This window comes from Xenopus laevis, chromosome 5L (genome assembly GCF_017654675.1).
Source record: "Xenopus laevis strain J_2021 chromosome 5L, Xenopus_laevis_v10.1, whole genome shotgun sequence".
NCBI classification, from domain to species: domain Eukaryota; kingdom Metazoa; phylum Chordata; class Amphibia; order Anura; family Pipidae; genus Xenopus; species Xenopus laevis.
This window is the reverse complement of record NC_054379.1, coordinates 81,366,873-81,383,625: the sequence shown is the minus strand read 5'-3', so window position 1 is coordinate 81,383,625 and position 16,753 is coordinate 81,366,873. Positions and strand designations below refer to the sequence as shown.

General features: G+C 38.5%; 1 protein-coding gene across 1 annotated transcript in view; it reads left to right on the top strand.

Moving 5' to 3' along the window:
* ccdc162p.L (coiled-coil domain containing 162 L homeolog) overlaps positions 1-16,753 on the top strand; it is a 70,281-nt gene that overhangs the window by 40,800 nt on the left and 12,728 nt on the right. The window contains exons 32-40 of the mRNA XM_018263323.2: positions 2,956-3,051; positions 3,984-4,127; positions 4,548-4,780; positions 6,590-6,728; positions 7,424-7,541; positions 8,592-8,701; positions 9,833-9,982; positions 11,842-11,895; positions 14,556-14,723. Of these exons, the coding sequence (XP_018118812.1) occupies positions 2,956-3,051; positions 3,984-4,127; positions 4,548-4,780; positions 6,590-6,728; positions 7,424-7,541; positions 8,592-8,701; positions 9,833-9,982; positions 11,842-11,895; positions 14,556-14,723 (1,212 nt within the window). The remainder of the gene's footprint in view (positions 1-2,955; positions 3,052-3,983; positions 4,128-4,547; positions 4,781-6,589; positions 6,729-7,423; positions 7,542-8,591; positions 8,702-9,832; positions 9,983-11,841; positions 11,896-14,555; positions 14,724-16,753) is intronic.

Below are 16,753 nucleotides of genomic sequence, written 5' to 3'. Positions count from 1 at the left end.
CTCTGCACATGTTGGTACAGGTGTGGTATTCCCTTTTTAGAAAAAAAATTGCGGCTGGGTACCTTCCACTGCGGTGTCCCAATTGCTACAAATTTGCGGAAGGCCTCAGAGTCCACCAGCTGGTATGGTAAAAGCTGGCGGGCTAAGAGTGCAGACAAGCCAGCTGTCAGACGCCGGGCAAGGGGGTGACAGTCAGACATTGGCTTCTTACGCTCAAACATGGCCTTCACAGAAACTTGGCTGGTGGCAGATGACTGGGAATGGGAACAGGTGGTCAAGGTGGAAGGCGGAGTGGAGGGTGGTTCAGACGGGTCAAGGAGAGCAGAGGTAGAGCAGTAAGATGCTGGACCAGAAGGAGTGTGGCTTTTAGTTTGCCTGTTGCCTTTGAGGTGTTGCTCCCAAAGTGCTTTGTGCTTGCCGCTCATGTGCCTTCGCATAGAAGTTGTACCTATGTGGCTGTTGGGCTTACCAAGGCTCAGTTTCTGACTGCACTCATTGCAAATTACAATGCTTTTGTCAGAGGCACACACATTAAAAAAATCCCACACTGCTGACTTTTTGGAAGTGTGCGATCTGGCGGTAACAGTAGAAGTTGGCGGAGTTGGCGGTATTGGCGGCAATGGCGGGTGCGTTGGCCGGCTGAACACAGGTGCCGATACATGTTGTTGCCCTACTGATCCCTGCGGGCTGTCCTCCCTGCTTCTTCTTAGTCTTATTCTCCTACTGCCTCTCTGACTCTCCGTCTCTCCATCTGAACTACCCTCCTCTTCTCTCTTCACTAGGCACCCACAAAACATCATCTCCTATCATCATTCTCCTCAGATGCTCAATTCTTCTGACACATCAGAAGGAAGCAGCACGGACCTCTCCTCATCACTCATATGTCCATCTCTATCGTGTTCTCTGCAGAATTAAATCTGGTGTAAGGTCCTCATCTCTTCATCTTCTTCTGGCAATAATGGTTGCGCATTACTCAGTTCAAGAACTCATGGAAAATAACTCCCTGACCCCAGTGAAGAAGGGCCCGGTGGTGGAGAATGTACGTGGGGTGCCATAGCAGTGGAGGATGAGGAGATTTGTGTAAAGTTAGAAACGTAGAGGATGGCGTGTGCTGGTTAAGCAGTCAACTACCTCTTCAGCATTTTGGGAGTTCAGGTCATGGCTTTTTAAAACTGGGCAATTTGCTAGGCCACAGTTGCATAGCAGCACGGCCCTTTAGCACGGCCTCTGCGTGGCGGCCTGCCTTTGCCTGGCATTATTTTTAAAAAAACACAACAACAACAAAAACTCAGTGGTTTTCTGGAAACGATAATACACACAGCTAGATGGCGGGTTGAAGAAAACACTGTGCAAATAATGCTACAAGTCAACGTATACACTACTACAGCGGTGGATACGGATTACGTAAAATATATGAATGCTGCTTGAAAAAAAGTAACTCAAGTGGTTTTTCTAGAGACGATAATATTATCAATATTTAGACAAAATGTGAACAAGCTCACACAGCTCGATGGCGGGTTGAAGAAAACAGTGTGCAAATAATGCCTACAAGGCCAACGTATACACTACTACAGCGGTGGATACGGATTACGTAAAATATATGAATGCTGCTTGAAAAAAGTGACTCCGGTGTTTTTTCTGGAGACGGTAATATTATGGATATTTAGACAGAATGTGAACAAGGTCACACAGCTCGATGGCGGGTTGAAGAAAACAGTGTGCAAATAATGCCTACAAGGCCAACGTATACACTACTACAGCGGTGGATACGGATTACGTAAAATATATGAATGCTGCTTGAAAAAAGTGACTCCGGTGTTTTTTCTGGAGACGGTAATATTATGGATATTTAGACAGAATGGGAACAAGGTCACACAGCTCGATGGCGGGTTGAAGAAAACAGTGTGCAAATAATGCCTACAGGGCAATAATGCTAAAGTCAACTTATACACGTGACTACAGGATTAGTAAAAAATGAAAAAAAAGTAAAATCAAAATAACAATATATATTAAAAAAAAAAGTAACAGTTGTGGCTGGCTGAACTAACTAAGGAGCAGGCAAATAAGCCACACCAGGTCCACTCCCAACATGCTAGACTAATAGCAATGGGCTCTTATAGTAGTAGTCAGTGTAGTAGTTTAGTAGTTATAAAACAACAAAAAAATAAATAAAAGCAGTCCTTACAAGGACTACTGTTATTGCAGCAGTCAGCAGATGAGATCAGAAGCAGGACAGCTGCCCACTGCAGCTACATACAGAGCACTGCAGTAGAAGGTAGATTACTAGCCAGCAAAGCTACCTAAGCTTAAATGTCCCTCAAACCCCTGCAGACTTCTGTCCCTCCAATAACAGAGCAGTATCAAAACGATTACTAGCCAGCAAACTTTCAACTGTCCCTGAAATCACTAACAGGCAGCAGCTCTCTCCCTACACTATCTCTTCAGCACACACAGGCAGAGTGAAAAAACGCTGCAGGGCTTCGGTTTTTATAGGGAAGGGGAGTGGTCCAGGGGAGAGCTTCCTGATTGGCTGCCATGTACCTGCTGGTCTGGGGTGAGAGGGCAAAAAAAAAGCGCCAACAATGGCGAACCCAAAATGGCGAACGTCGCGCGACGTTCGCGAACTTCCGGCGAGCGCGAACACCCGATGTTCGCGCGAACAAGTTCGCCGGCGAACAGTTCGCGACATCTCTAGTTAACACACACTTGTCTTGGGGAGTGCACAAATACTGGTGCACTAATACTGTAGCATGTTAAATACCCAACAAGCTTGGAAGCAAAATTCTAGCACCAAAAATTTAACTGTATTAGTATTCAGTTACCTAACCATTGTCAAACTTTTTTTCTAACTTGCTTTGTGGAGGTAGAGAGTAATGCACCGCCACCACAGATGTCAAAAAAACATGAACACGGTCAGGTAACAACAACTGAAATGCACATTATTATTTTTTGTAGGCATTTATGCTTTATCCATGGAGGACTCTTTTAGCCAACAGCGACTTTTTTCCATTGTCAATAAACAATCTACATACCCTTGGATACCACATGCAGGTAAAAAAAAATACTGACATACTTTCAGTATGATTTATGCAGGTTCAGCTCTTGGATAGTCAGTCACAGCACAAAGTATTCTGCTCACAAAGTATTCTACAAAGGGATTAAGCATGATGGGTGTTCTGCATTATATTCCCCAGATTAACTTTCTGTGTTTTTTAAGACACAGGCCATTGGCAAAAGATTTCCTAAATGAATAAGTACCTAAAGTCTTCTGTCTTCACTTTCATGGCTTGATGACTCTTTTCTGCAATAGTATTTAGTACATATTGTATTTCTGCTGATTAATGTTTTCCCTATACCTTTTCCCTACTGATGTCATTCCTCCGAATGTACACTGTTCCATACACCTGGTGCATTGTAAACACTACAACATACTTATAAAAATGTGTGATCTCCACTGTTCTTTATATTTTGTTTTATCTGTGCATGGGGTTAATAAAAACGAAACAATCAGTTCATGGCTCTGCTTTGTGGATTAGAATCAACTGCACTGAATGCCTGCTGTCTTATTGTTTTGTAATTTTCGTTTTGTACAATTTTGTGTGTTGGCCTTGGCCACCCTATTTGTTAAAGCCATGTTCGACAACATTTCTTTGTCTGTGTTTCTGCTAAACCTCTAATCAGATTGCAACTAGGAGGCCACCGTTTTATAAATAAATGGCTACCCCTATCAATATATGCTTTCTGTTATCCCTGTCCTCCACTCTGTGAAAAGATTAATGAACTATCAGCATAAACTTATTTATGTCATTAGCCTTGCAGTTTCCCCATTAGTGTTATTCCTGGTATTTCCCTTGTCCTTTAGGGTTGGGTACATGGGGATATACAAATGGATCATCACAGTGCTGTCTAAAATGGGTAGAAGGCATACTGTAATGGTAAAGAAAATGAATACATGATATTTCATTTACTGTTCTTGTTCTCAGCTCTGCCTGTGTGAAATGACAGACCATGAGCGCAGTGTAGCACATGGGGAGCTGGTTGGTGTAAAGCTTTTAATGGAGGATATTCTTCAGAGTGACAATACATTGATTTCCTTTGCCATTGAGGGGAATCAGGAAGCCAAGCAGGTATGCAATCCATATGAGTTTGGTTGTGACATCTACCAGTTCAGGTTTCCAGTTCCATAACATTTAGCCATATGTTTAATGCTACTGTGTAATACATAAAGTAATAGGTATATAACAACTGCATATATTGGATTGTTAAATAGTTGGAGCATGGAATCTATCAACCAGATGCCACCCAAAAAAACCTAGGGTTTTTAGGTAAAGTACTTAATAAATAATGGAAATAACCTACATTTGCTTATTCATCGCTATGGAAATGTGCATGTGTGCTATGTAAATAACAGATAATTAATAAAAATAAACAAATCTTTGGAAAGAAAGAATATAGCTAGCTAATGGTTATTGACTTATTTGCTGTCCTGGATGTTGTAGACACTCTACAGATTTAATCCTTTGCTATTGTGATTGTGACTCTTGTAGACATCACCTGATGTTTGTGGTGCAATTGAAGAATCCAAAGACCCAGTCCAGAGCACCTGTAACCCAATGCAACTTGTCCCACATGATCCAATTGGCCTATTTCAGCTGCTAAGATCCTTCTTAATTCTGTGGAAGCAACTGGAAGTGTTTAAAGAAAGATGGGGGAGGCTGAAACTTCAGGTGGAGAAGATTAATACTGTACCTCTCTACAAACAATTGTGTGAGCTTTATAGGTGAGTAGGAAGATGTCATACTAATTTTGTGTGCTTTTAGGAACCTGCCATGGGGAGGCCTATTTACTAATTTTTGAGGGTGAGGGAAAAAAACACGATCACATTTTTAAAAAGTGCCAAAATGCATATTTGTACAGATTAGCTGAAGTAAAGATGATGGCACAAATATAAATGTTACTTGAGATGGAAAGAGTTTACTGGGAGAAGTAGATTTACAGTTTTCAACGAGAAAGAAAAAGTTCACAGTGGTAAAATGCATATTTTTGAAAATTTAGAAATGTAATTTTTTTACACATATTGTAATATTGTCAGTAGGCACTCTATTTAATTTTTATTGGGTGTTTTTAAATATGCATTGTTTCTTATATTGTTGTTTTGCATCTTGGGGACCTAGGTGAGATGAAATTTCAATACACTGTAGCAAGTACTGTATATCGATATAGACAATAAGGGTTTCTTGATTCAACTTTTTTTAACAAGATTTTTTCCCTTGAGCATTACCTTTAAGAAAAACTGCAATAGAATATTCACAGCATGTGAAAACAACTTGTACACAAGCAAGAATCACATTGTGCCATCCATTTGAACAGCTAAAAATCTTGAATGTTTTCATAAACTAGGACAATAAATAAAGTCGTTAGAGACAATTTCCATTGACTTCTATATTCTATAATCTTCTATATGCATTTTCCCTCTGCTTACACTAAAGATAAGCAGTCTTATGCAATGAATTCTGATAATACTTTACGTTGACTGTTTGGGAAATCCATGGAACATCTTTATTAACAAGCCATCACTCTGACTTAAGTTCTTACAACAGGCAATTCTCTGCTGTCATCAAATTTAATCCTCATAACAGGCTATACTCTACACCATTAAACAGAAAATTAATTGATATACTGCATTGTATTATTTTGATTGTAACTATTTTTCTTCATTTTCTTTTAATTATATGATAATAAAAGTTATTTTTTTAATTAGCTGCTTTTGGCAAACTGTTCTCGACACATACTGGGTCAATAACAGTATTCCCCCCCCCCCTTCTTTTCCCTTACTGTCTAACATACTTTCATATTATCATACATTAATGCTTAGAATCATCACAATCAACAACATTTTAATTAACCTTGTTAAATTGAAAGTTTAATTATATATAAATGTAAGATCAGTTAGCAAGCCAGCTTGTCACTTTTATAAACAACCTCGTATTATTACCTTATTATTTTCATAAATGAGTAATTTATTGAATTAGAAGAATTCTAATTCAAAAGTCTAATGTGCTTCCTAAAATTGACAGGTTGCTTTCGAATACTCTACCTTAAAGCATATACAGTACATCCAGTATTGCCTTATTACCTAGTGCGTTTTGTTGAAGTATTAATGGTGATGTATACTTTGCAAAGCTGCATTATTTCACCCAAATTTCACTGGCATTGCCAAAGGCATTAAAAAAGTTTTCTATAGCTTGGAAAACACTTTAACAGCACTGTATTTGCCCTTCTGAAGTTTGATTACTGCATACAATTTTTAAACAGAAATTGCATGGTAATCCCAATATTATAGATAAGGAGAGGACTGACGTGACACTGATGAAGATGATTCTCATTGGAGAACTCTCTTGCATCTGTAATTAAGCTTGGAGTACACTCCTGACAGCTAGAGGGAGCAATAAAGCCTGTTTTATGGAAGGCATACATCCCCTTTATTAAATTACTTCATACAGAGATGAGAGTTTAACATGATTCCCTATATTTGCCATTTGTTTTATACAAAGGAAACGTTCTGTATTTTTGGGGTTATGTTTTGCAGAGATGACATTTTTTATCCCACCATGAAAGCCATTGCCAGACAAATGGGAAAAGAGGAAGAGTTTGAAGGAATCATTTTAAGGTCACAGATTGTGCTTCCTCCAAAAGGAGCTTCTGAAGTTGAAATCAGGATTTGTCAGGTAAGGGCACAACTTTTTTAACCCATTTCATTGGTGCTTATACTTAATGTGATGCAATATTCACAAATGTACATATATCCTTTCTTCCACCAATGTCTATATACTGTATATTTACACTTCACATATGCCATCCATGAAAGAGTGTTTGCCATGAAAATTGCCATTTAAAACTTTTACTTAATACTAATGTAAACGTCGTGTTTTTCATTTTATTTGCACTTCCTTGGACTGTTTGCACCTACAGCCCCACTTCAACACCTCCAAATGATCCTCTAATTGCACCTACAATTAACTTGAGGGTCTATCTTTACATTTTCTGGGTCTACTATGAGCCAATGCTATATCTATCATGACACTCTGCAATATTGGGGCTCATAAACTAACAGTGGCAAATTTGTTCTATTGAAGTATTCCACAAAGCTAATCACTGATTACTGTTGCAATAGTTTACTGCTAGGTACAAATTTGCCATGTGAGTCTTCTTTCCTTATTATATTTGTACAGTCAAGTTTCTTAAGGCTTACCTATTTCCACCTCACTCTAACCTTACTAATAGGCCTGCATATCTAAATCCTTGTTGTTTAATTCTATGAACGCAAGTTAAAGCTCCTATAGTTTCATAGAGTCTGTATAGAGGTCAAACAAGAAATTAATATATTCAGCCATAGTAATTGATTCGAAAATTGTCATGCCAGCTCCATAAAATATTGGAAGACATTGAGGCTCACATGATTCTTAAAGTAAAGAAGAAAACTGCCAAAGAGCTGACCCTGGTGAAAACGGAAAGGTCAAGAGAAGCAAGTCTTCCTACAGGTATCTATCCTACTTCCTCTTATTTATACATCTTAAAGCTCCTTTACAAATTGCAGGGCAGGGATAAAGTGCAAAAAACAGGCAAAAGCCAACATGTTTTCTGCACATATATTTCCTGCTTTGCAGGTCTTTGTACTACATAATGTTGTGCAAATACCTGTGTTGTCCCCATGAATACAGCTCTGCCTAAGGGGCGAGGGAAGGCACATAGTCATAGGCACTTGAAGCAGGGGCAGTAGTAAATGAGACCCCCAGGGCTGCTCTTACCATGAGGCAAGGTGAAAACCTTGCTTCTGCCCGTAGTGAACAGACAGTTACAAGGGGGTGACATCTTGTAATTTTAAGAGCTGAATCTTTTAACTGGAAATTAATTATACCACTCATTGCACTAGCGAAGCACCTCCTTTTTGACCCGTTCCAACACTGAAGTTTTTAAGCATGGTTCGGCAGAGGGAGGGAGGCAGCAGCCCCAGGATCACACCTGGAGACCCCTTGTGGATTTACTTTGCTTAATTGTAGGATACAGCAGCACAGCTTGTTTGTTTCCTCCCAGTCTTAACTTGTTAAGTGTGGACACTTTAATTTATTGTCTGCCATCTCTCTTATTTTTCAGGATCTCTTTTTTGAGGATGTTTAACGGGTAATATATAGTTTTCCCACCTACCTCCCCATCAGTTTAAATAAAGCACTTTGGGCTTGCTTTTCACATTCACATTATACAAAATCAGAAATGCTCGATGCAACTGCTGGAGCCCACAAGGGGGTGCATGATAGTAGTAATGCCTGTGTTTGTTATCATCTTTGTTATATGTAATAAAAAAAACAACGTTTGCCCTGGTGCAGTAACCCATGGTTATCAATAAGATGTTTGTTAAAACAGGTGACCTGATATTACATTTTTAGTTAGTCATGCACTTTAGTATTATTTTTTAGTTTATAGTACATTACTGAGGAAGTGTACAGAGAAAATCAGCCATAATAAAATGATCTGCCATAATAAGCAGTTTTTTTTAGTTTATTTATGCATAACATATATGACATGTTTTACAGAGCTTTGGAAGCAAAATGTCATGAATGAACATTATTCACCTGTCAGACCTCAAATTGTAGAAAAATTTGTTCAGAATCTAATGAGGAAACTCGAGGATCGAACATCTGAGGTGAATGTCTGTCTTTTCCCCTTTAAAGGGGGCTATTTCATTGCAAGAGCCATAAAGAAGATATAAGAACTGTTTCAGGTTCTACACAGTTGTTGCTGGACTATAAATTCCAGTATGCTACAACACATTATGAAGAATTAAAGGAGAATGAATCCCGACCCACCCGTTACTGTTATAAGTGTCTATACATTTATATTTGCTATAATAAAAATAAACAATGCAGAGTTGCACAGAGGGGCTGTTCTGCATCATCTCACGTTCACATTACCAGCATTGAGCATGCACATCGAAGCCCATCCAGACCTAGCTTCAACTGCACATGCTCTAGCCAGTGAGCTCTGACTGAAGAGGAATCCATGTGGTGCAATATAGTGTCTGTTAACCCCAGTGCATTTACAAAAATTGGGAGATTTTGATTGTAATTGGGGGTGGTTATATTATTATTATATTATATATTAGTATTAAAAACTTTTACGTGGCTCTAGCTGAAGCTAGTTTTTCTATAATAAAACATCAAAACAGCAGTACATCCTCCCTCCTGATGTTTGGTTTAGGGATGCACCGAATCCAGAATTTGGTTCGTGATTTGGCCAGGATTCTGCCTTTTTCAGCAGGATTCAGATTCGGCTGAATCCTTCTGGCAGGTCGAACATTTGCATATGCAAATTAGGGGCAGTCAGGGAAATCGCATGACTGTCCCAAAACAAGTAAAAAAGTAAAAATGTTTTCCCCTTCCCACCCCTAATTTGCATATGCAAATTAGGATTCAGATTCGGCCGAATCTTCCGCAAAGGATTGGGGGTTTCGGCCAAATCCAAAATAGTTTTTAGAATTTTGGATTCGGTGCATCCCTAGTTTGGTTAGAGTGTAATACTATAAAGCCAAAATTAACCAATAATCGCTGTATGTAAGATAACAGTAGCATGACAGTAGTGCTGGTAAGCAGCATTGTCTCTAGTGTATTCTCCTATATCTGTAATAAATTGTTTTGTCATATTTGGAAAACTAAGATAACATTATGAAGGGGTTTAGATCCCCTTTAAACCATAGTAAATTGAAAGGTTATTAGCAGGTAATTCCCTATTGTTTTGTAACCAATATTTTATCTATTTATTTTCTTGGATTTAACAGGTCATCGTTAGGAAAGACCATTTAGAAGATTGCCTCAAGTCTCTTGCCTGTGATGTAATGGAAAGAGAACGGAGTAACTTTGAGACCTACTCAATGTTTTATGAAAATATTCTTCATCAAGAGCATCAACTGCTTTACCAAAAGGAGCAAGTAGGTTATTTATATCAACCATTACTTTCCCATGGGCAGCAGTGTAACTATCTGTCGCCTCCTCTGCAAAAAGAAACTTTGTAGGGGTACAGCACACACAGCAACACTACCCCCCTTGCTAACTGGAGTGGGTGCCCAAATATTCAGTTTAAAAAACGACTTGGGAGGGGGGATTTCTGTGCAGCATTCCCCCCCACCCACGACATGGGGCCCATTTATAATTTAGATTGAATTATCTGTGACAAAATATTGGGGCCCTTTATTTGCCATGATTAAATTCAATACATGCTTTGCTTGGGAGCAAAGGAAATAAGTAGAAAATCACAACTGGCAAACTAAAGTACAGTGTCTAGTAGGATTGTAATTCAACCACATTCGTTTATTTGCCCCTTTATAAACATTTTGACAGTCTAATACAATTCAATTCACCATTAGGTTCAGTATTAAATCGTTCATTAGAAGCAGTTACATAACATGTTTATTTATTGACATGCTGAGTGTAACAAACATTCTGTGAATAAGCAGAACATGATGTATATTGGGACTAATGTGTATTATATGGAGTCACTGTTAACAGGACTGTGTAAACATGTCAGCAGTATAAACTAAGGGCTAATAATAAATTATGGCTGCATTGCTGAGCAGGAGGAGAGTGGGGTGGGGGCCCACTGTGGTGTGAGACACATGATACAAATAGGGGGCACAAAGGTATAATTTTCTTACTTTTGTGTTATTGTATCTTTTTATTATAGGAGTTGTAGTCTTAGTACAAATGAAAAAATGCCATGCTTGCTTGGGAGAAATAATGAGAAATGGTATTTTTATTTGAAAAATGTACTCTTGCATATGTCTTAATGTGTGGTAATAACATTCCCTTATCCAGCTGGCCATGATGAACAACACTCTTGACAGTGTTACAGCCAAATCAGTTATATACTCAGTATGTCTAATGAGAACAAAATCAGTTGATCTGCCAGTTGCTAAAAATATTTTATTAAAAGGGATACTGCCATGGAAAACATGTTTTTTCCAAAACACATCTGCACTGAAATCCATTTTTCAAAAGAGCAAACAGATTTTTTTTTATTCAATTTTGAAATCTGACATGGGGCTAGACATTTTGTCAGTTTCCCAGCTGCCCCTGGTCATGTGACTCGTGCCTGCACTTTAGGATGGAATTACTTTCTGGCAGGCTGTTATTTCTCCTACTTAATGTAACTGAATCAGTCTAAGTGGGACTTGGGTTTTACTGTTGAGTGCTCTTCTAAGATCTTCCAGGGAGCTGTTATCTTGTATTAGGGAGCTGCTATCTCGTTACCTTCCCATTGTTCTGTTGTTAGGTTGCTGGGGGGGGGGTGGGAGGGGGTGATATCCCTCCAACTTGCAGTACAGCAGTAAAGAGTGATTAAAGTTTATCAGAGCACAAGTCACATGACTGGAGGCAGCTGGAAAATTGACAATATGTCTAGGCCCATGTCAGATTTCAAAATTGAATATAACAAAATCTGTTTGCTCTTTTGAAAATGGATTTCAGTGCAGAATTCTACTGGAGCAGCACTATTAACTGATGTGTTTTGAAAAAAAAAACATGTTTTCCCATGACATTATCCCTTTAAACAGTTTTGAGGGATGGTATCATGACTAAATAACCCCCACACTGGGAGATCAATCATTGTGCTTAGGGGCCAGCACTAGCTAGGGTACAGTTCTGCAAAAAGACTATTGTTTCCCCCTTCCAGAGTGCAGGCTCTGTTAGCTCACATGCAAGGAACATATTTGTTATGTGAGAGGGGATATTCTGGGCAGTATCTCTTTAAGCTAAGGTTCAAGAAAACATTTAATGCATTCTATTCTCATAGGAAATGGCTGCCATAGATGCAAACCAGAGTCAGATGGGAGAAACGTTCAGCAAGGTGGGTAAAATGAGGAACTTTTTTTGTTTTTATGAAGATGTGTTGTACACCTGTGCATATCTAATATGTCCCCTTTCCCTCAGCTGTGTGGAGGGGTCAATGGAGTAAATGTTTGTGGCTTCTAAGAGCCCACATTGTTACTTTATATGGGTTAGGGGCAGTATTCTTTGGTTTGGGGTATCCAAGATACCCCAAACTAATCATTGATACTTTTCCCATTTTAAATCCTCATTCAGCATTAGTAAAAACATCATGTTTAAAAGAGAAATGCTCTTGGTATGCTATGACTATATTATAGTGGTAGTATTATCCAGAGTTTGTTTGCTTCCCCATAGAATTTTTAAGGAGAGATGTAGTTTTAGTACAAGCTTACTTGTACTCTTTTCATGCTAAAGGTTGGAAATGGAGCTGTCACTATATGGAGACATTGTCTATTCTTTACCGCTGTGCAGCTCCAAAATTCCCAGGTGCCTTGATGATGGCATCACTGTTATGCACCATCCTGTTATCTTGAAAACACATAAATGACACCATCACTCCATTACAACTTTGTGTTGCATCTTATCGTTTCACCAACTTGTGATGATATCACAATGGCACATTTGATGACTAAATGCATTTACAATAGGCTCATAGAGAATTTAAAATAAAACATCAATCCATTTTTAAATGTATTTAAATAAAGTTGATATTTTACTTATGAACGTGCCCTCCTTTAAATTGTGTCAGTCTTTTATGCAACTCAAAGTGACTGTGCTGTACAATTGTGTTATTGGGCTCCACAGCAACATTTTCTTTATTTTCCAAAAGTTTTGAAAGATTATTCATTTTGCACATGTATATTGGAATTGCACTTCAACCTGCACCCTTGCCAAAATTTCTAGGTGGCAGATTTATCAAAATGTTAGTTTAGACCTTTATAAATAAAAACTTGTTCTGTTAATTTCTATGGGATTTTTAGAACCATATTTATCAAATAGTGAGTTCTAATTTTCACCCATTGATAAATCTCATAGGAATGAATTGAACATGGGTGAGTTTTTATTTAGTAAGCTCTAAACACACATTTTGATAAATCTGCCCCTAGCTAGACTCCAGACCACCGATTGCTACTGGATCTGCATTCTCTCATTTTATGCCCTTGCAAAGAGAATCAATGTAAAAGTGGCATAGGTCTGGTCTTGAGTCACAGCTATTGCTTTAATTATTATAAGACATTTCCCCAATTCATCCTTTTCTTCCATTATAGTCCTTTTTTGTTTTTATAATCAAAAGAATGTTAGGAAAATATAAGCTATGTTTCAGCTAAATGTCAGTGCTTATTGGTTTTCCTTGGATATCTGTCTGAATAGTAGCACATTTTAGAACAAGTTTTAACCAATGATATCTTTGGAACTTGCATTGTTTGGTACCAGCAGCAATTAAACACATCTGTATATCATATAAAATTCAAATAAAACCTCAAAACTACCTTGATACAGGACAATTTTACAGCTATTAAACCAGATAAACAGCTAATATTACATGTTGGATAAAGGTTCCCTCCTGAGATTACTTTAAGTTTACTAATTCACCTGAGAATTGTTTCTAGTACCTGCAGTTCAAATCAGGTCACTATTAGTCAGACAATCTAATCTCACAGATTAAGTTGTACAAAATGTATGTGATTTACAGAATCAACTTTCAGAAAGACCTTTGTTTCTTTTTGAATTAGGCTTCTCCTGGATGCAGAGTGGCAAGTATTGCAAATAAGTATGTGCTGACAGGGGTTATTTGCTCTAGTGAGATACAGATATGGGGCCTGTTATCCAGAATGCTCAGGATGAGGTTCTCCAGATAATGGATCTTTCTGTAATATGGACAATTGTCCACAAACTTCCATAAAATACAGTATACTCCACAAAACTTGCATTGCTTGTACTACATGAAGTTGCACAACTTTTTCTCTGCTTTTCACCCTTTCATATTTTTACACCTCGGTACAGAATACAGTGCAAATTAGTGTAACTGCATTCCATGTAATGCTTTATTACACAAGGAAAGGAAAAAAATAAGCCAACCCCAACAATGATACAAAAGAAAGATAAGGTTATAACATGTAATGCAGAAGGTGGAAGGAAAAGGTATTTCTGTATTTAGTAGGGAATCCCCCAGACCGCATACCAGTTTGAAAAAAGTAAATTGTCTGCTGCAAAGAGAGGAAGGATGAGTGAAATGTTAAGTACTGTATGTGCAGTCCCTTGGTGTATATTCTATATATGTATTTGGGTTTCATTTCATGTGATTTTAGAGGTATTGTTCAGTGGAAAAATAACTTCCTGAATACCCAAAATGCACCTTGAAATTGTATTGAGAATGCTTTGTGTGCCCAGAAGCCATATACAGAACGTAGTTATCACAGAATAGATCAGCAATATTATTAGAACTGTGCACCATGGAGTAGACAATTACTTTCGGTTTTGGAGAGGTGTTGGGTGGCACTGGCAAGCTTGGAAGGAAGAGATATCTGCTATGAAATGAAACAGCAAAACTTCACATACAAACTTTATAGTAATATTGTTTACTATTGATATACTATCCTACTAGTGATTGTGGCATGTGACAATGTAATGTCATTTTCTAAAACCTCATGACTTTCTATGCCTTCTTCATTTATACAGACAGCGGAAATGAGCCATGAGCTGCTGTTGGAAGTCACGGCCCTCCGAGCCAAGCTGTCAGATCTAGAAGAAGAATCTCATGCCTCCAGAGAAACCATTAGGAAAGAGATACAAGAAGAACATGAGGCTTTAGTAAGGTCTTTATTTGCACAGTGTGTGTATCTCAAGGTGAGCACAGGCAATTCTACTATTTCAAAGTACTGTTTATAGTAGAGAGTGTTACACAATTTACTTTCCAGTGTACATAAGTTACTAAATGATTTTATAATTATTTTAAATGCAAATGCAATTAAAAGCAGTAACTTTGCAATTTGCCACTACATGTATCATTGAAACAGTCTAGCAGTGCTCACAGTACTCATTGCACCCCCACCTAATAGTTTAAAGTTCATCAGTGAGCGCAACTTTCCCTTTTTTGCAGTGACTAACTAACTCCATGTTGTATAACGAAGCAATAGCATTCTTAATGCAGATGAATGTGAGTGTAGGACTGGCCATACCGGGGATGACTTTGATGTAGTTGGCCAACTTAAATATATTGCAATATATGAACAAACAATCTCTGCTTTGTTTAAAGGGTAAGGCATTTTTTAGTAGCTTACAGTGCAAAAATGTCTCTGTGTCCTTCATATTTTTATAATAGATTGAGTGCAGAGGGCCTCTTGTATTTGTCTGTATGTTTTTTGTGGTCACAGCCTCATTGTACCCCTGATTTATGGTTTAAAATGTAGCAGTGAGCACAACTTTTCATTTTTTTTGCCACAGTCTAGCAGTGGTCAGCTCATCTCCAGGAGAGAAACCAATGGTTAAACTACTTTATGTGTCCTATGGTTAGCAGACCTGTAATGAAGGAGAATCATTGAGGTCTTTAAGGCATTGTGGGAAATAGAGTTTTTTCTGAAAGTTTGCTGATTAAAAAAAGTCAAAATAGAGCTCACTGCAGTTCAATTGTAACTCGCCATCTGTCTATTCACTTGTATAGGATAAAGGTAAGGTAATAGGTAAGATTATAAAAGGGGTAAAAATAGAGTGCTCATTTCTGAGGTCTCAAATAAAGCTTTACAATGACCACACGTTGCTGAGTTTTGTGTGTGCTATTTGGAGATGGGATTTATGTGTATAATTTTTCTACAAGTAGCAGAAGTATCAAATAGAGTACCAAGTACATATAGATTTAATATAGCTCTACTAATGAACTGATGTTCTGAATTAAAAATAGAGTGAACAGAAACCATTGTAATTTACCTCTGCATGGGGTCAGACAGGGCAGGACACCTGGAAAAGCATGATGAGTCCCTCCAGCCCAGACCCAATCCTACCCTTCCCCGTCACTCACCAGCTCCCCTCCCTTAATCCATGCCCGATCCTGGCCTGCACTGTCGCTCCCCTGCTGCCCATCCTCCCCAGAAATGTCAAAAGTTACATATAAGGATGGTGCGCTGACATGGGGGAGGTCCCGGTGGTGGGTGAATGGGCAGGCAGTTGGGGCCCTAGAGGGGGTGTGGGGGTCCCTAGGGTAGCAGCCCTGGCAGCCCTTCACACCCCATTCCAACCTTGCCACTGCAGTTTACTTTTGAGATATTTTCACTCTTTCACCAGCAGTGTGGGGTAAAGCAAAAGACAGACTATTCTAGGAAAGACTATAATGCTAAAAATGCTGCATTTTGTATACTACACATAAAAATTATTAATTCTTTCAAAGTTGACCACAGGGGGTCACCACCTTTTAACTTTGTTAAACATCTTTGCAAGACCAAGACCATGCACATGCTCAGTGTGGTCTTGGCTGCTGTTGGGAGGTTGCTTAGGGATCCTCATAAATTATAAAAACAGCACAAGTCAAATAAAATCTGCCAGAAGCCCATACAACAAGACTGATTAATAATTTATCAATATGCAGACTGCACTGGGTCCTGTGTTGTCATGTAATCTAATGTGGATTTTTTAGTTTTAGTATTGTTTAATACAAACTTTCTCCAACTCTGCAGAACCAGTGGCTGCAGCAAACTAATCCTCCAAATATAATCCCAGTTTATCTGTTTAAATCTGGCTCCATGATATTTGTCCCTGCCACTGGAATTGGAAACATTAAAGGGGATGTAAAGGCAAAAATAAAATCCAATATGAATCTCTACACAGTTGCCGACTGGTCTACAGGGAAACAAACAAAGGTGCTTGAGTTCTGCATGACTGGGATG